The following is a 19,803-nucleotide window of genomic DNA, read 5'->3' as shown; positions in this document are numbered from 1 at the left end:
CTGACTAATGCATTCCATCGGTTAACTGTGAATAGCTGAGTTATCTGAGGGATGCCTTGGCTTGTAGTGATCCCTTGTCTATGTTGTTACTCTGTCCTACCATGAGCTTGTTAGCTCAGGTATATTCCTGCCTGAGACGCATGTTGTGTCGTGTCAGTGCCAACGGGTGCCGTGTTCTGGCACTAACGGGTGTCGTGTTCTGGCACTAACGGGTGCCGTGTTCTGGCACTAACGGGTGCCGCCCAACAACACGATGCCTGTGAAACGAGCAACGCTGTACACGCACGAGTCTGGCCACCAATATAGTGTCGGTGTACATTTTCGTTGTGTTGAAGGTTGTCACCAATAAACGGCTGTTGGTCATGCACAATGCTTCAGTGTAATGCAAAACTATCGTTACAATAGGATTGGTAAACTCAGACTGTGTCCGAAGGGTGATAATCCCATTACAAGATGAATGTCCCTGCGGTCCTTGCAAGGTCGGGGTTTATCGAGCATTTTTGACATGTTCATTCCCGAAGCCTGTAAATCTTCCCTCCTCATGACGCTCAGAGTACTTGGACAACCTCGCTGCGTCGTTTAGTATACCACAGTAATAACCTTGCCTTGTGAGGTTACCGAGCTAGTAGACTGTTCAATACGTATACATTTGTACAACGCCGCCATCATTAAGCAAAGATGCACAGGCTTCGTTAAGTGGCGCTCGTTAAGCCAATGTCAGGCCTCTTCTTTGACGGTCGATGAAGGAAATGCTGAAGGATGCTATAGGAAATTTATCTTACCGATGTGTGACAGATTCCCTAAACCAGCAAATAGTAGAACCAACTAGAAAAAAAACCTGAGCCACCGGGCCGCGGGGACATTGATCCCTGGCACCAAAGTACCGGAAAGGTAAGGTACAGGTGATACGAGAGCTTTACCTGACGCCTGCTCGCGGGTAGGTCAGACTGGTAGCCTAAATGTAAGTGACAGTTGTAGCCAGGAATGGCCTCCGCCCCGTGACCTGGAGCTCACATATTGGTGATATGAGACACTTACGGTCATCATAAAGAGTTAAGGAAGTGTTGTTGAACCCGGGGCCTTTCCCGCCACACATGACGGGGCGGCCAGGGGGGGCTCGCCTAGTTGTACTCGCCTAGCTATTTGTGCCTGCATGATCCAGCTCTAGCTCTTGGGGCCCCGCTTTTCTAACCGTTGGTTGGCTAATGCAATCACTCCTGACCTATTTTTGTATCATACCTGCTTTTAACGTCTTTGAATGGAGTTAGTATCTACAATCTGATCTTTAGGTGTATCACTGTGTGTGTGTGTGTGTGTGTGTGTGTGTGTGTGTGTGTGTGTGTGTGTGTGTGTGTGTGTGCGTGCGTGTGCGTGTGTGTGTGTGTGTCGCCTGATAGTGTCCTGAGGTCCAGAGTTGTGAATATATTTTGTTTTAGCACTTTGTGTTGGGTTTTCGGCACGTGTTATTAATTTACAGTTGTGTTGAAGGTTGTAATTGACATGTCATGTTAACAGTGTGTGGTTGTGTTGTTTCAGGTGGGGGTGGTGATGGGCGGGAGAGTAGTGGTGGAGCGGGGGCCGGTGCAGCCTCTGCCAATGGTCACTCCAGCCAGCAGAGCCAGCAGCCACAGCAGCAGCAGCCTCAGCAGCAGCAGCAGGAGCATCAATCCCAGTCAGCCGCCACCAAAAGGAGCCCAGCCCAGAAGGGTATGTAATAACCAGTATTCATGAGGATGAGGACTTTTGTCTGGCATCCACATCCACACTCAGCTCGGCCTTCCGCCCCTGCTGAAATATTGAGGTTGTGCCTTGGGATTGAACTCGCGTACGTGGACTCTGCTGGACGCCCAGTTGCAAGTTCGAACCCATTGGATGGCCTAAATATTCTCTTGTAGATACATCAAGTTATTGTGGGTTTATTGTTCATTGTTTTGAATGGCTTCACTGTCATGGTAAACTTGTGTAAACTAACAGATGACAGTTGGTGTGGAGAGTATCAGGAACAGCTGGCGCCACACCGGCAGTGTGGGCCACAGTTGGATACAAAATATATATATATATATAATATACTGGTGTGTGTGTATTACAATATAATCTGGGTATATATATAGTACCCAGATTAATATAAAGTGTAATAGGTCTCCCACCTTTGGGTCGGTTTAATATTTGTCAATATAGCAACAAATGACGTAATTACTGACACACATTAGGCACCAGGCATTATAGGGTGCCAGTGTGCCAGGGGGGCCGTGATTGCCTCGTGTCAACCCTCCCCTCTACTTGATGGCTCCTGTTTGGCCCACTTTAAGTTGCTAACAAAGTTATTTAAGTTCTAGATTATTATTTTCATAAATAAATTTAATTTTTTCGTTTCTTTTTCTCACCAAATTATTTTTGTCGGCTAATTTATACATCATGATTTGTAGAGCATGTTTGTGTGACTGTTGTCAACATAGAGCCCGTGTGTACTGTTGTGGTGCTTGTTAGCGCACACGAGGTGGTTAGTGGTGGTGTTTGTGATGAATGGTTCGAGTGTTGTGGTGGTGATCTTGAGGGCTGTTGCTACCCGCACAGGGCACACGTTGCTGGGAGTTGCTTGTTATGAGGGTGTTGGTTCGCAAGCTTCCCATAGTGGTCAGTTGACTGGTTGATCAGTCCAGCAACCAGGAGGCCTGGTCGACGACCGGGCCGCGGGGACGCTAAGCCCCGGAAGCACCTCAAGGTAAGGTAGTGTGAGGGTGTTGTGTGGGGCAGGCCGCCTTCTGGTGGCACTGTTGGTGGCACTGTTGGTGGCACTGTTGGTGGCACTGGCCCTCTTGTTGACCGGCCAGGGGTGCCTAGAACATCCCCCTCACCCCCTTCCTCCCGCCTCAACCACCGCATATCTAACGTATACCTTATCTTGGTTATATATATCAAAATTGCTTAAATACTTTCATGGTATAACATTAATATTTTGTCTGTAGTGGTCCACAATGTTTGTGGGGGTCCCCATGAGTGGGGCTGTTATGAAACAAGCAAGGCTGAATACATCTGACCCATCTTACGTGGTTACAGTAGTAAATGTACTGTGCTTCATCTAGCAAGTCTAGGGTAAGGCGGTATCTATAATTTAATATATAATTATTGGTAATGGGTTATGTGGAGACCTCGGGAGACCAGGCAAGGGACCTCTGGTGGCGAGCCCTTACACCTTTGGTCTCAGGTTATCTTGAGATGATAAGAACATGAGAATAATGGTAACTGCAGAAGGCCTATTGCCCCCATACGATGATTTCGGGGCTTGGTGTCCCCGCGGCCCGGTCCTCGACCAGGCCTCCTTTTAAAGTGTTGTAAGGGGGGGGGTGAGGGTGTCGCTGAGGTGGGTGGGGGGGGGTGGGGGTGTCGCTGAGGTGGGTGGGGGGGGGGCGAGGTAATAATGTGAGGGTCAGGGCAGTAATATGGCTCGGTGACATTAATATGATAGGCGAGGCCTTTGTCTCTGTGTGGCATAACGGTGGCTGCCAGATGCACAAAGTGGCGTTGTTGTGGGGCAGCAAATACTCCGTTGCCCGAGGGCCACCATCTCCAATGGCCTCGGCGGGAACAGGAAGCCGGCGATTTGTCAAATGCCTCCAATAGCATAGAGGACAGTACCAATAGTGTGATTTTGGAACTGAAAATTCTACATAGGGAGAGTACGAAACGTCCAGCAGGAAGCGGGTCATTCTAAGTGCCAGAGTTGGACTGGGATATTGTTACGTGTGGCAGTAAGCATTATAAATATTGCCGGAATAAAGATGGATGTCCCCAGGCCGGAGTCTGGGAGAACAACAACTGCCGAAACCCTCTGCAGGTATGTTCCAGGTATGCTGGTGGCTGCAGGTAATGACGCCTCAGTGAGCACTTCCATTGTAAACTATGTAAACAAGAGACAGGACGTTCTTCAACCAGGAGCAGCTGTTAATTTATTTATTTGGGATATTTGTATAGTGAAAGTTTACCAGAGTAGACTAGACCCCCATGTCATGTATGGCCAAGCATCTTCCGACGTGCAGGCTGCACCAGGCAACACTGTCATCACAAGGTAATAATGTTCCCAGACCGGGCATAGTGTATTGCAACTCTCGAAACTCACTACAGGTAAATTATACAAGTGCATTACCTGACCAGAATAGGTTATAACCTTAAACAAAAGAGCATCCTTCATCCAGCAGTGTTGGGCAGGATAAGCCATCATGATAACACTGATATTTGTGCCTTTAACTCTTCCCTGTCAGTGTGGGTGCGGGCCGACGCAAGCCTCATTAAAATTAGCATGACTAGTGTTTGGTGAAGCATCGCAGGGTGACGGTGGAGCCGCCGGGGAGACACACGGCCCTCATTATATTCCCTCCAGGGTGAGAATGCGGTTATAGGCTTGTGTAACATATATAGCACGAGGGTGATGGCACAAGGGTTCCTATATATAGAGGGAAGGGTTGGGAGGGAGAGAGGGAGGGAAGATACTGGTCTTCCAGTATCTTACTTATGTTGTCACTTAACATTTATGTCTACAACTGATATGAGAATATGGGAATGTAAGAGAGCAGTTGTGTAAGGACTGTGCCCCGAGGTACACAACTTTTCACTGCGATTCGAATTTATGTTGTTCGCTTGACTGTTACTCTTCGCATTCTGTTTGACAGGAAATTGAATATCCATCGCCCTATTTTACCTGTTGTTTGATAGGCTATGACTCCGTGGTCGCCCGTGGCTATGCCTATATACAGCTAGTCTACTGTACTAGCTGTACAAGAATGTAAGAACTCTTGTATATATAAATATATAAGTATATTTTGGTAGCAGTCTTTCCTGTAGACATATATTATTAAATATGACCGAAAACTTTTCGGTCATATTTAATAATAAATATATAAATAAATAAATGTCGTCCTGTGTGTGTGAACCTTCACTTTTAAGTGTAGGTCCATCACTGGTGGAGGTTTATGATGTTTTTTTTGAATGTGAAAATATTTTGGATTTCTTTTTATTTCTTCCATAGCTTTCTGTTCCAGTTGCATCTTCTGCTCTATTTCTTCCATCTCCTTATTCATATTAGCTTTCCTTTGTTGGAATATTCGGGTCTGCTTAAGTAATTAGGTTTTTATGTTTTGTAGTGTCGGTTGTGTTCGGGAGTAGAACAATGTTCGTGAAGCCCTCTACGGGTATACTCTTGCTATGCTCCTGTCTATCTGTCTGTTCCCAGCATTTGTGTGTTCTGCCGTTTCTGTCTGCCCCTAAAAACTTTCAGACATCATATTCGTCCCGTATATAATGCTATTTCTCTCTCTCAGGTGGAAGTCTGGTACTCAAGATGCGGGCTCTCTTGCGAGACATATACTCTCTTGCTCCTTTCCCAAATATAATCCAGCGTTTTATGCCTTTGGTTCCATATACCTTTGTTATATTTGCACAGTTTGTCATGTGTGGCTTTTCGTCCGGTGTATGTGTGTGTTTGCGATCTTATATTTGCAACACTAGTCCTCGGAGCTACCTGTGTTTGTTGGCCTAGTCTGTTTGTTTACACTTGCCATGTTTCCCACTGTGGGTCCCGGTGCTGCTGTTGATGTTTGGCGCCAAGTATTGTCCACCATAGCCCGGACCAACCGGGCTGTGGTGGGTATGTGGCCCTGTGGGCCGCTCCAAGCAACAGCCTAGTGGACCAAACTCTCTCAAGTCAAGCCTGGCCTCGAGCCGGGCTTGGGGGAGTAGAAGAACTCCCAGAACCCCATCAACCAGGTATCAAGCAGGTATCAAGCAGGCATTGCTGATATTGTGTTCCTCCACGCGGCTCTGATTATTATTCCGCTTCTCAACCACAAGTTACCGCGGTTTGTTCGCGCTCCAGCGTTTATTTTTTTTACTTCTTATATATATACACCTGGTAAGGGAAGTTGTCAGGTGTTACCTATGTGCGTCAGGTATGTCTCGCATACATCTGACTAGGTTTGTAGACATTGGTCGGTGACTAAGAAATCCAGCACGTTCCACTTTTGTGTGTGTGGGCGTCGGTATCACAGACCTGGTGGCCAGGTCATCTGTCCTTAGTTATTGACTGTCTCCTGCAGCCTCCTCCTCCTCCTGCTGCTGTCCCGTGCACACCAGGCCCCCTTCCCCTGTGTGTCCGAGCACCAGCCCCTAGTGTGCCACCTCCCCCCATCACCCCAGCCCCCAGTGTGTGGCTTCACCCTAGACCCCAGCGCGCGTGTCCTCCGCCATAACGAGAGTGGTGCATTAATTTAGCAGATGGTGTGGGAGCGTGGCTGGTAGGGGTGTTGGGCCGGTTTGTATGTTGAGACGGCAGCTGGTGCACTGCATTCACAGCTCCCCCCCCCCCCTTGGTCTCACAGCTGCCCGCCCTCCTGTTCTCACAGCTGGGGGGCGCCCCCTGTTCTCACAGCTGGGGGGCGCCCCCTGTTCTCACAGCTGGGGGGCGCCCCCTGTTCTCACAGCTGGGGGGCGCCCCCTGTTCTCACAGCTGGGGGGCGCCCCCCGTTCTCACAGCTGGGGGGCGCCCCCCGTTCTCACAGCTGGGGGGCGCCCCCCGTTCTCACAGCTGGGGGGCGCCCCCCGTTCTCACAGCTGGGGGGCGCCCCCCGTTCTCACAGCTGGGGGGCGCCCCCCGTTCTCACAGCTGGGGGGCGCCCCCCCCTGTTCTCACAGCTGGGACCCCCTCCACAATCCTCCGCTCAAATTCAAAGTAGTATAACCATTTAATTAAGCAAGATTGGGTTATATTTCTTTCAATAAAAGACTTGGTGGTCCAAGCTTGTGCGTTAATCCAGTTAACCAGATGGCCGAAAACTCGCAAGTGAACACAGAGAGCATTAGAAGTATAGAATATTTATGCTGGCTTAACTGTCAAAGAATGTCCGGAACTGCCCAGTGTAAACCTTACCACATCTTGCGAGATATCTCAAACACGCATCAATCAAAATCAGCAGGAGAATTATTAATAGATATGTATTATCTATTTGTTGATTTTAAACGGGACAGTAATCTTAAAATTCTTAAGCGTGTGCGCGATTGTGTACATTTTTTCCATGTAAAGGAGGTCTGTCATTTCTGAAGGACTGGATCACTCTAGGATTAGGGTTATAGAATGTTTTCTTAGTGTGTTTCAGTGTTGTATCTGTAACTGATGTGTGCACGGTGTCATGCTGGTGTATTAAGAGTGTATATCCGTTGCTGTGTAGCAAACATGAACATTACTAAGGTCCCTCCTCCCATCTCCCTTCTCTTTCGTTTTCTCTTCCTTCACCACTCTCTCCCTTCTCCCACTCGCTTCGTCTCACCATTGCCACAAGAGACAATCATGTCGTGTCTGGCGTTTTATATACTGTATAAAGAGCGGCGCTCCACCACGTGTGGGTCATAATGTGAAGTTGCTTTTAGTAAATCACATTTACCAACAGTAAAACTTGGAGGGCGGGCATCCCAGCGGTGGCCCGTGCGCGCGCTCAGCGGCCTGCCCGCCACAGTCACTTGTTCTTCATAAGCAACTTCAGATACGGTGGTTATGGTGATGCGTCTAGTGGTCGTCTTGTGTTTGGCGAGCGTCTTTCTCGCCGACTTCCTTCTGGGAGACACGAAGGAAGTGATGATGCCTTCCTTATAGGCCAGAAGCTGTCTTTGTACAAAATTATTAAGACTGAGGAAAGTAATTTTCAGTTAAGACCTGGGTAAATACTCGTTTCTAAACAGGGTTGTTGATTTGTGGAACAGATTACCGGGTAATATAATTGACTTAGAATCACTTGGTTGTTTCAAGCGTAGATTAGACATGTATAAATAAGCTTGCAAGAATAATCACAAACACGTGATTCGGTTTTGTTTAAGTAGCCACTTGGTCGAACTTCTCGTTTTCATATTCCTAAGTGGATACTTAGGCATAAATAAGCTTATGTGGATATTAGTACGAGCTGCCTCGTATTGACCAATAGCTCCTCCATATGTTCCGAGGATCAACGTCCCCGCGGCCCGGTCATTGACCAGGCCTCCTGGTTGGTGGTCTGGTCAACTAGGCAGTTAGACGCGACTGCTCCACCTCCTGACGTACGAATCACAGTCTGGCTGATCGTGTAAACCAATGAAGCAGTTTACATGATCAACTCGTGCGCTTTTGACGCAAGGAACCCATTATGGTAATATTTACCTAGAAATGTGGTGCTAGGAAACAGATTTCACTTCTGATATTGAAGCAGCACTTAACTTGCTTCATGCAGGCGTGTGCTGCCTCTAGACTTGAATTATTATGAGACGAGGTGAACAGTTACTATGGGTGAGTGCCCGGCCTCCCTCCACAGCTCCCTCCTGCTTTCTCCATCTCATTCCACAGAAACGTTTCAACTGGTAATAAGAATTTGTCATAATTTAGCACTTTTGGACTTTCTCTTCCTCTGTTTTAGCTTTTATTTTAGGTCTTTGATGCTCGTACACATTTAGGTCAACATGCCAACGTCTTATGCTCGGACACCAACATGAGGAAGATGTGTGTATGTACAGTGTAAACCTGTCGTGGTGGAGTGGTCTAGGACGTGTGCGGCCGAGCTGGGGAAGGGATGTGGAGTGGTTGTCACATGTGCACATGTGCGTGCCTGTGTTCCCATATACATACATAACTTGTCACCGAGCGAGTATGCAAGCATATCTAAACTAGTGTGTCCATTTCTAATATTAAAGAACTGTGTCTGACGGGGCTTGTTTTGAGTGTAGGGCAGGTGTCATTTTCCCTGACGACGAACGACATCGACATAGGCGAGGGCGGGGTGGAGGGAGGCAGCCGTGATCCACCAGTAGCAGCAGCAGGAGCAGCAGATGGCACAAGTAGCCATGGTCTGCCTCCTCTTCCCCGGGGTCACAAAGACCGATGGTCGTGTAGTCTGGACACCACAGGTAGCCTACAACCTCCACCATATAACCATTGGCCAGCATCATAACGGGACCAGAGATGCGCTGCCTAGCTGCGTCAGCCTCCTCTATGTTGCGCTTAGCGTCTCTCGTGTTCACGTGTGGTAGTGGGCGTCGCGGTCGCTTACATATAGTGCTGGAGTGGCGATGCCTCTTGTCAGTTTTGTAGATTTACTTAGACCATTTTTGCTAGACTAAACAATTTGTGTGATGTATACAAAATATATGTATACTGTCAGTCACTTCCTGTCCATCGTCCTCCGTGTCCAACCCCCCCCCCCCCCACCCACTTTCCACTCTACTGATCTCTCTCTTGTATCTATCCTTCCACCCCCCCCTCCCCCACTCTGTGTAAGGCCTTCACAAACATATATGTGTAGTAGCAAGAAAGTGCATCATTAATGTGTACTCGAGTGTGTCCCACCTGTTACCAAGTCTCGAAACTGATATCGTGCGTGTGCGCACACGTATGAATATTGAATTCTTCATTGGAGCTAAAACTAACTTAGCAGCTTGTCAGTCTTAGTATGCTAGATCTCTGATCTCAAATCTCTGCCTGTTGTTTGTAAAGGTAGGCCTAAATTAATATAGAATAACTGTATATTTAATTTTTAAAATTTTTAGCATTTTTTGTATTTTGCTAACAAAAATTTAACTTGTGGATGGGAATTATTGTGTGGATATTAAAGGATTGTCCTTCACTTTTATGTTGAATTCTCATTATTATCCAAGTTGCAAAGATTTAGAGAAACTGGGTGACCCTTACAGTTCACCAGCAAGCAGCAGATGCACTAAGGAAGATCTAGAAGCAGCTAAAAGCTAATAGATAGAAGAAAAATAGGCGATATGATCACTATTTAGAAAATAGAAACAGGAATTGACAAAATTGACTGAGGAATTCTTGAAACCAGCAGCAACTTCAAGTAGTAGTAGTCATAAGATTTAAGCCAAGATGGCACAGGTACCGGAAAAAAAATTGGAAAGTTTTCTTTTACGAACAGAGTGGGAGACTGTTGGAACAAGCTGAGTGAGGAGGTGAATGCCAAAACTGTTATATGCTAGACAGTTCTGGGAAGACAGGAAACCATGAGCATAGCTCTCGTTCTGACACTACACTTAGGTAGTTACACTCGAGCAACAATTTGATGTGGTTCCTGGTCTGTTTATCTGTGAGTGGCGGTGGGGGGGGGGGGGGGCGGGTCTACAGGTCTAATAACCAGAGTAATATTTAATGTTTACAAATATCTATGCACACAATTAGCTTTATCTTAATAAAATTAACATATTTAATTTATTGCATTAATTTTTAATTTAATTAGACCTAATTTTACCTATTTTGCTTAACATACATATTTTATAACCGCCTCTCTCTGCCTTTCACTCGCTTTCTCTTTCTCCCCTCCCCCCCCATCTCTCCCCTCCCCCCATCTCTCCCCCTCCCTCCCCCCATCTCTCCCCCCATCTCTCCCCCTCCCTCCCCCCATCTCTCCCCCTCCCTCCCCCCATCTCTCCCCCTCCCTCCCCCCATCTCTCCCCCTCCCTCCCCCCATCTCTCCCCCTCCCTCCCCCCATCTCTCCCCCTCCCTCCCCCCATCTCTCTTTCCCCCCTCCCCCCATCTCTCCCCCCTCCCTCTCCTGGTCAGTCTGTTAAAAGTTTTTGTATTTTCTGGTGTACAGTATTTATTTTTTCAATATTAACATTTTTTAGAACCGCACCCTCCAAATTTTGTGTTTACATAATACTTTATATTTTTAGATAACCTCATTTTGTTTACCTTTCTTTTCATATATTTCTTTCTGATACACATCTGCAACTGCTGCTACTCTAATTTTACCTGTGGTACCCAAATCATGCAGCTCTTTGGCAACAAATAATGCTAGATATATTAATATGGTGAGGTGCAAAGGAATGTGTGCAATAAAGAGGGTGGTGCAGAAGGTGAGCTAGCTGTTGGTGTTGTGAAGGGTCTCACCTGGCGAGAGCTGTGGCCGGCCGCCACTCGTGCTAGGAATGTGGTGCCTTCCACTGGCTGCCGCCTCATGCTTCACTTGTCTCCCCCTCAGATTCTTATTGGTTTGCACAAGATGATAACACACCGCCTGGTAAACAACATAGAGCTTCATTGGCAGGCCCTAATGACCTAATTTTTGGAGAAGGTATTGTTATATTTTTAAACAAAACCCCAACTAACCTAGAATGTTCTCTTCATATGGAAGTGCTTTTTTCCATTCTTTTGTCAGTCAGCCAATTTCTTACCCATGAGGGTGACTCTTGAGACTAGAAATGACAAACATTAACATTTTAGGACCATTCTAAGCTATACTATAAATTAATGCAAAAAAAAAAGTACAAAGTGATAATGGCAAAGTACAGTACAGTGTACTTTGGATTCACTATTGATAGCTTGACATTAATATGCATGAAGTGATGCTTGTTGTCTCCTACTGTATGTGTATGTAGTACTTTGAACATTACTGAAAATGTTGGTGCCATAATTCTTAAGTTTACCTCAAGCCATATGTTGGATTATTGTCAAATTCTCCGCCTAACATTCAGATACTGCTATCCTATATACTACTTGCATCGTTATGCAGCAAGTGCTATTCCTTGTTATTTTCTTTTATTTAATATTTTAAGTTTATTTAAATTTTCATATTTAAAATATTGTTTTCAAAAGTTTTTTATTACATACAGTATTGACGATGGGCAGAAAAGTATCTAATAAAGCTGGTTTATATTTCCAAACATTAGGTGTTACCCTGCCTTCAAACCAGAATAAAATATGCACAAGTGGTCTTGTGCATTCTGTTCATAAAGAGTTCCTCATAGACCTTGAAGCGTATGTTGCTGCGGCGCTATACACCATTTTTGTGTGTTACTTAATGCAGTTTTAATATTTTAACATTTACTTATACAGTACTGTATAAGTATTTCACTATGGGAGGATGTATGAGTGAAATGGATAGTGTTGTATTAACTGAAACTTATATGCATGTGAGAAGTCTTGCATGGTTTGGTTTTACTGTATGTTGAATAATTTGTGACTGTAGCATTGATATAGGAGTAGTGTTCATTTATTTATTGGCTTTATTTCTTTATTTTGTATGTGTTGATCACTGTATTACATATGTATACATAGTACAGTATGTATAATCAGCAAGAGAGGTAAATTTCAAAGCTTAACTTGCACCTTTTATTAAGGTTAAAATGTTATACATATACACATACACGTGTGTATATACTGTGTGTATATGTATACCTGCATGTGTGTATATTCTGTATATGTATATATACATACATACACTGTATATGTATATACTGTATATAAATAATTTCAATTTATTTACATCTGTTGCAAATCATCAGAGGCATGAACAAAATCACAAGACTAGCATAAATAAGCCTCAATTGAAATACAATATTTGTAATTTGATTGCTAAATAAGGAGCCTCTTCAACTGGCATCTGCTGTGCAGAAATTTATTGAATGAAATAAATATATAGTGTATATACTGTATATGTAATATAATGCAAAACCTGAGTACCATTAATTGATAGACCGAGTAACCTTGTTAAAAGACAGTTACTATATTTCAGATGACAAGTCCTCTGGTCTGTCTTACAAAGACAGAGAAGAAAGGCTGCGGCAGCTGAGGGAGAGGCAGCAGCTGGAGAAGCAGCAGAAGCTTGAGGAACTCAAGGAACAAGTGAGTTGGCCACATGAACCCAACAATTATGCATGTGGGATGCACCCTAGTACTGTACTGTCACTTGTTTTAATCACCTTTACCCACTCTGCAATTATTGCACAAATGACCGTGTTCTCCAAGAGAATACAATGGCAATCCCATTATTTGCACTAGGAATTTAAATACAATTTTGAAGATTGCTTTGCATTATTGTGTACTGTACACAAAGTTGAGTAAACAGAAACAATTAAGAGCATACTTTCCAAAGTGCTTTCGAAGGCTTGACTCGTACAGCATTTTCACTCAGGGTGCTGTCATTGAGCAAAATGCCAGGTACAGAAGGCTTATTGTTTAGTTTTTTATTTGTTAATCATTAGGGTGCTAACAATGCTTATAAGCTTCTTTTGGTAGTTAAACTTAATTTGCTTTCCATATTTATAAATGGTGGTAGTGGTAATGATTCTACCTCTAAATTTAAGCCAATAAGAACAGATGTCTGCAGTACCACAGGTGCGGGTTAATTTACCGGTGATTCATTTGATTATTAATTAAAGAGATCGTATTTAGCACTTGTACGGTATTTGGTACTTGGTTAACATAGCCTAACCCACAATTGTATCTTGCATATACATACAGTAATTAAATACAGTATACAGTATGAAAAGAGAAGTGTGTGATGACTTTTGGCTCCTGCTGAACTCGAGTTACAATCACTTTTATCAGGGTTGAGACCTGATAAGAGTCCTGGACAAGTCAAAACAGTCACATTTGTTTCCTTTCATATGTGTGGGGTTCAGTTACTTATTTTCAACCACAATACAGTACTGTATTCACTACAATTGGTCAAAATTAATTTAGGCTATTCTTGGTATCATAAATTATGATTGAATTGTCTGAGCAAGGAAGGAGGATATGATTTTAAACATGAAAATCTCCTTTTAGATATCAGGGTTGAATGTAAAAATGTATCAAATTTTTATTTTGGAGAAAACTCATTGAATTAAGTGCTTTTTGTTAAAAAGATGTATATTTTGTAAGAGCTACTGAGGAATTATCATATGTACAAGCTCCGCAATAAGAACACTGTGAAAGAAATGAGAATCAATTGAGGCAACAAGGTGACTCGAATAACCGGTGAAGGTACTCCCAGGTGCGCATCTTACCCCTTTACCCTGAAGAACAATGTGTCTTTAGTTCCACAAGGGGTGAAAAGGGCTTCCTCAGACATATTGCAAAATAATAGAAGTCATGGTTTCTCTGTTCATGGTAAACTCGGGTAAACAGAGATACAGTACAGCAAAAATGTCTTTCAGACATCATTGCAATTTCTATTTGAAGGGTTCTTTAATTTGTAAAGTTTTAAATTTTATTGACCAAAAATGAGAAAGTGTTGTATATTTTTTGTTAATACTGTACTGTGTGTAGATGTTGCATTATTAAATATTTTTATGTGACGGTAAATGCACCATAAAACCTTTAATTTTGATGATTTTTAAACTTAAAATTATGTACATGTATTTAGTCTTTATTTTATGTTCCTTATTTTTCAACATAAGTGTAAAGTCTTAATTCAAGCTGCTTTTACTAATGTCTGCATTTTTAGTATTTGTTGATAGTTAAGTACTGTATGACACAATACTTTTAAGCTCTTCGTAATTCCTCAAAAATATTAAAAAGAGCATTCGCCTGTCAATCTGTTAGTGACTTCCACTTTAACCAAACTGATTACAACACAAAACATTTTGCACAAATTTGATGTACTGTGTTTATCTCTTTATACATTTCAGCATATAGTGTAGTTTGTCTTTTAATTCTTGAAGGTATTTTAAGTCCAGAAGATACTTTATTTTGAGGGTGTCTTCTAAAGTAGGAGACCCAAAAGGAACAAGGCATCACAGGTGTAGATATCGATAGATTGGTTTATAATAAGTGTGTGTATCGCTGTGTGCTAAATCCTGCATTATGCTAACACTGGTCAATAATTCATCGTGTAGCTCATCACTTGGTAACACAAGTACAGGTAGTGCTTCCCTCAAAGTTGTTTGCACAAAGACTAGACTCACATGAAATATATGCTTTACCATTGAAGTTGCAATATATGTAATAGAGGGTATGTTAGTGTACTTTACACACACACACACACACACACACACACACACACACACACACACACACACACACACACACACACACACACACACACACACACACACACACACACACTGTAGTGTAAAGTAAATTAACTTTGGCAGCTCTCATTTACATGAAGTTTAAAAACAAAATTTAATCATCATACTGTAGAGCCAGTACTTGTCTGTGCATATTCATTCCATTATAAAACTAGCATATGCATATAAATCCTTAAATTACTGCATTATTTCCATGTTTTCTTTGGTAATAAATATGTATTATATGCAAATTAAAAGTGGTACAGTATGCACATTTGAAACTTGCATTATTTATTGTCAAATTTTCATTAACAAGTACCGTGCTGTGCAGGAGGAGAACGTGCTATGGTCGGTAATGCCCTAATGTTGTTATTTTTACTTACTGTACTACCATACAAAAGGGCCTCCACTCCAAGGTATGCCCGGTGCTTCTCTGCTTCCTTCTTGTCTATCTTTGTACATGCTGTATATACATAGCCAGGGATTTGATTTAGGAAATTTTAGATGTTGAATGCAATTGTCTATTGTGCTTAGTTTATTAATCAATTTAAATTAATATAGTACTCGATCAGAATAATGCATCAGTTAATTTTGCTAAAGAGTATGTCATATACCGTACAGTATATTTTGTGGAATGTATTTACTGTATAACAAATTTAAATGTTACTTTTGATTAGTGTATAATGCATATTGTTGTAATTTTTTGGGGAGGTCAAAATCAGTGTGGGTGGGTGGGTATATATGTATGTATGTAAATGGATGGATGGATGGATGGATTTGTGAGAAAGATTCCCTATTTTTTGGCAATAGTGAAAGAACTACAGTAATGCTTCTGGCATCCCATCTTTATAAATTTATAATACAATGCTAAATATTTTGAATTTTTCCATGATTTTTAACCCTTAAACTATTGCTGTCAATCTCAGACAATAAACCGATGATGATCCTGTCACCTGTAGATGATTTAATGTGCACATAATACTCGGTTCCTAATATTCCGTGGACATCTATCAACAATAAGAGATCTCTGGCAATTGTTTGCCATATTAGGAAAAATTCTGAAAGCCTTGGTTATCATCTTGTAATTACCCTAATGTAGTTACAGTAAGATAACCAAGGTGTATCGTCGTTCATTTACCAATTTGGTACTCGGTGGAATTGTCACCATGCAAAATTTCAAGGACACTTACAGGCCAGGAAGATATTTGTCATAAGGAGAAATCTACTGAAAATAGTTTACTTGAGAATGAATTCTCAGAATTTGACATTTTCAACTTCACCTCACTGCGGAAATGCAAATTATTAAATAGTTTTCCATGGCATCAAAACTTAATGTTTTAAGATAAAAAGGAGAAATATTTTAAATATTTGTTTAAACACACCATGAAAATTATCTCAAAATGGATGTGCAGGTTCAAGGTTGAGTCATTTCAACCATCTCATTAATATAAAAAAAAAAAAAAATTGTAGTTGCTACACAATTTTTTTAGTAATGGTAGGTCTCCTAAAGGAGTCCTTGACATAGCTACTTGGATTACCTTACCTTGAGGTGATTCTGGGGCTCAGCGACCCCGCGGCCTGGTCGTCGACCAGGCCTCCTCGTTGCTGGACTGGTCAACCAGGCTGTTAGACGCAGCTGCTCGCAGCCTGACGTACGAGTCACAGCCTGGCTGATCAGGTATCCTTTGGAGATAGCGGGATAGCGGAATTGAGTGGATAACTCCACTCAATTCATGCCAGGCCTTTACGAGTCATTATTGCTTTATGACGAGTGGCAATTAGACACCTTCTCCAATTGAATTTAAATTGAAACTGAAATAAGTTTGAGATATAAATACACTCAAAGGGGTAAAGTAGTGCAACCTGTTCTCACCCGATTCAATACAGCGTGTTTATATATATTTATGAATACAGTATATATTCATAATAGTTCATATATCATTAATTTGGCACTGGTCACTTTGCCAAAGTTTGAGCGATGGCATTTCTTCTGTTCAGATTTATATTTGTTCAATGTACATGAAGGTAGGCATTGCTGCTATATATTCATAGCTTATGTTTTTTAACCTTCAATTTCATTGCACCAGCCAGTTCCTTCTCTAATATGTTCCACTCTCAGTTTTGGTTGCTGTATTCCTCTTTTATGAATCATGCATCCCAGCTATTTAACAGCATCAAGCACTCTGGAGTATTTTACTCTTGACAATCACTTCTCTCTCATTCTCTCCCTACCACCATAACTTTACTTTTGTCATTAGCAACTTTAAAAATATTTTTCTAATGCACATCAAGAAAATGTTAGATTACTGTAATGCATTCACCATAAATCTCTTTACTACTAAAAAAAAACTATATACTGTAATAGATGTACAGCACATAATATTTTTTATTTTTTTATTTTCATTAGTGATGGGTTTCGTGTATGTGAATACAGTACTTAAATGTAGTTACAGGATTGGGAGCTACTTTTGTGGTATTCCCACTTTCTGTATAGTATGTTGTATGACTTCTTGAAACTTCCACTGCTTTTATTTGTGTGATTGTTTTTGAATGTATATGTACCGGCATACCTGCTTGATGGGGTTCTGGGAGTTCTTCTACTCCCCAAGCTCAGCCGGAGGCCATGATTGACTTGAGAGCTTGGTTCAACAGGCTGTTGCTTGAAGTGGCCCGCAGGCATGCATGTACAGTATTGTGTGTGTGTGTGTGTGTGTTTACCGGCATGCATGTGTTGGCAGGGAACTTCAAACTTCACACTGATGCAATTGTTTTGATCTCTATTGCAGTGATGACAAAATTGTACATCATTTCAAATTATTATTAATTTAGTTATACTTTATCCTGGATTAGTTTGATTTATTAAACTATGCACAACTTTGACATATTATTAGTAAATATTTTTATTATGCAGTGGGCTCCCAATTCTATGTGGGAATACTTAACCTTAATACCACATGAAGAATTAAATGGGGTAAAATTTTCTTAACAACCTTATGGGAATAAATGCTGCATTCCAGAAAAATTAAATTTAAACGTTAATATGAATAGCGTGTGTACTAAAGACTAGCTTTGTTTGAAGGCAATATGTACTTTTGTTATAAAGCTCCTTTCTGAGCAATGCATTCTGTTGGTCCTTTAATTAAGACTCTGTTCCTTACATGTTCCTATGCATTGTCAGGGAAGCTCAATATGCCACACATGCACAACAGAGATCTTTTCAACCGTCCCTGTCAGCACATTCTGATGCATGAGAGACACTGAAATGTACTCAATCCTACCTGGAATGATCTCGAGAAGGCTCGTTAAAGTACAGTGCAGTACACTTAAATGAGATCAAACCAGAATGCTGGAGTAAAGCATGAAGCTCACCAATCCTGTTGCTCAAAGCTAATGCCAACAAAAACAAAGCCATCACATGTACAGTATTTATAATCATTATTTCTAATCAATTCAATGTTTGTGAAAATAAGAATGTTTTCTACTTGGTTCTGCTATTGGTTTAAGACAAATCCATTATGTATCCATAAGTCATTTGTGTGTGACTGTTTATTTAGACTGCTTTCTGGGATTCTCTCTAGTGTAACTGTCAGATTTTCACATTTTGGGTGCTGTAAGTTGGTCATGAAACAATGTTTTAGACTGGATTAGTAGGGATTTTTTAATTTTTAAATAATAAAAAATGGCCATCATTTACCGGTAGTCTCTCTTAGGTAAGCACCACTACTGCTCGTACTCCCACCATCCTTAACACCACCACTGCCTATGCTGCCACAACCACTGCCTATGACACAATGCCTACAACCACTTTTCACACTTGACCTTGCATTGATTCCAAGGGTCTAGGTCCCCATGGCCCAGTCTCTGACCAGCCTCGGTCAACCAGGTCTTGGTTCGATGGTCTGGTTAACCAGGCTGTTGGACGCAGCTGCTTGCAGCCTGACGTATGAATCTCAGCCTGGTTGATCAGGTATCCATCCTCTGGAGGTGTTTATAAAGTTCTCTCTTGAATTCTGTGAGGGGGTCAGCCAGTTATGCCCCCTTATGTGTGGTGGAAGCATCATAAAAAGGCATAACTAGGCATACTTTTTTTTTTTTTACCGCATTGTGTCAGTCACTGCCCACGCTACTACAACCGCTGCCTGTGTCACCACCCACACCACAGTTGCACACACAACCATCATTAATCATCCACACCACAATTATCTTTTGTCTCTAATTCTTGATTTGATTGGCTGGCAGTATGGCTTTGCATCACTAATGATTTCCCTAATAGCTTCAAAACTGCATTCCCATTGGTTGTTTTATAAACACAGTTTTATTCTTAGCACTGATGCTTTGCATCACTGTGCTAAATTTAAATTTTAATTTTATTCAATATTTTAATGGTTTAAATTATTTTATTGCTTAGAAGAAAAACACATGAACAATTCATAGAGTTGGGGGTCTACTGTACTGTGTATTTAATAGCTGAAAAAATTTTGGTGTTGATGCTGTCTAGGTGTATGTGATTTTTGAATATTGTAGTCACTTGCTAAAAGTAGAATATAAAGTAAAGAAAATTTTTTACACAGTGTCTTCCTTTGGTTGTCATTGGGCCAACTGAAGACAAGTTCTGAAACTAAACTAATTTGTCTTTTTAATAGTTTGTGCATTATCAGGCAGTTTGTAAGGTGTTGTTCCCACTTTTTCTTCTTAGTGGTGCTTGTTTTGTCCCAGTTATATTGAAATGTTGTTGTAATTGTTATTATATCTGTTTAACACAATACACTCTAGTGTACAATGTTTTTAGTCCTATGTAATGGTTTTCAAATAATTAAGAAGCATACTTCAGACTCTCCTTTCATTAATGTTTAAATTATATTACATTATATTACATCAGTCATTGTTATGTAAAGAAAGGTATTTCCTGTGTTTGGTATTTCAGTGGAATACGGTTGTGAAACATATCAGTTATAATAATCTTAAAAAAAGAACTCATACGAGTTTTTTTTTTATAAATACTGTACACCCTTTTT

General features: G+C 41.7%; 1 protein-coding gene across 46 annotated transcripts in view; it reads left to right on the top strand.

Annotated features, from left to right (window-relative positions):
• The window catches only part of LOC123757502 (ensconsin), a 298,169-nt gene that overhangs the window by 243,350 nt on the left and 35,016 nt on the right, over positions 1–19,803 (top strand). For 22 of the 46 annotated variants that reach the window (XM_069327056.1, XM_069327071.1, XM_069327058.1 and 19 more), the window contains 2 exons: positions 1,537–1,707; positions 12,529–12,638. In XM_069327056.1, the coding sequence (XP_069183157.1) occupies positions 1,537–1,707; positions 12,529–12,638 (281 nt within the window). Of the gene's footprint in view, positions 1–1,536; positions 1,708–8,736; positions 8,917–10,995; positions 11,089–12,528; positions 12,639–19,803 lie in introns of all 46 variants that reach the window. The other 24 variants (XM_045741195.2, XM_045741194.2, XM_069327042.1 and 21 more) reach the window with 4 other exon arrangements.

This window comes from Procambarus clarkii, chromosome 19 (genome assembly GCF_040958095.1).
Source record: "Procambarus clarkii isolate CNS0578487 chromosome 19, FALCON_Pclarkii_2.0, whole genome shotgun sequence".
NCBI classification, from domain to species: Eukaryota; Metazoa; Arthropoda; class Malacostraca; order Decapoda; family Cambaridae; genus Procambarus; species Procambarus clarkii.
The sequence above is the reverse complement of the archived record's forward strand: the minus strand, read 5'-3'. Positions and strand labels throughout refer to the sequence as shown.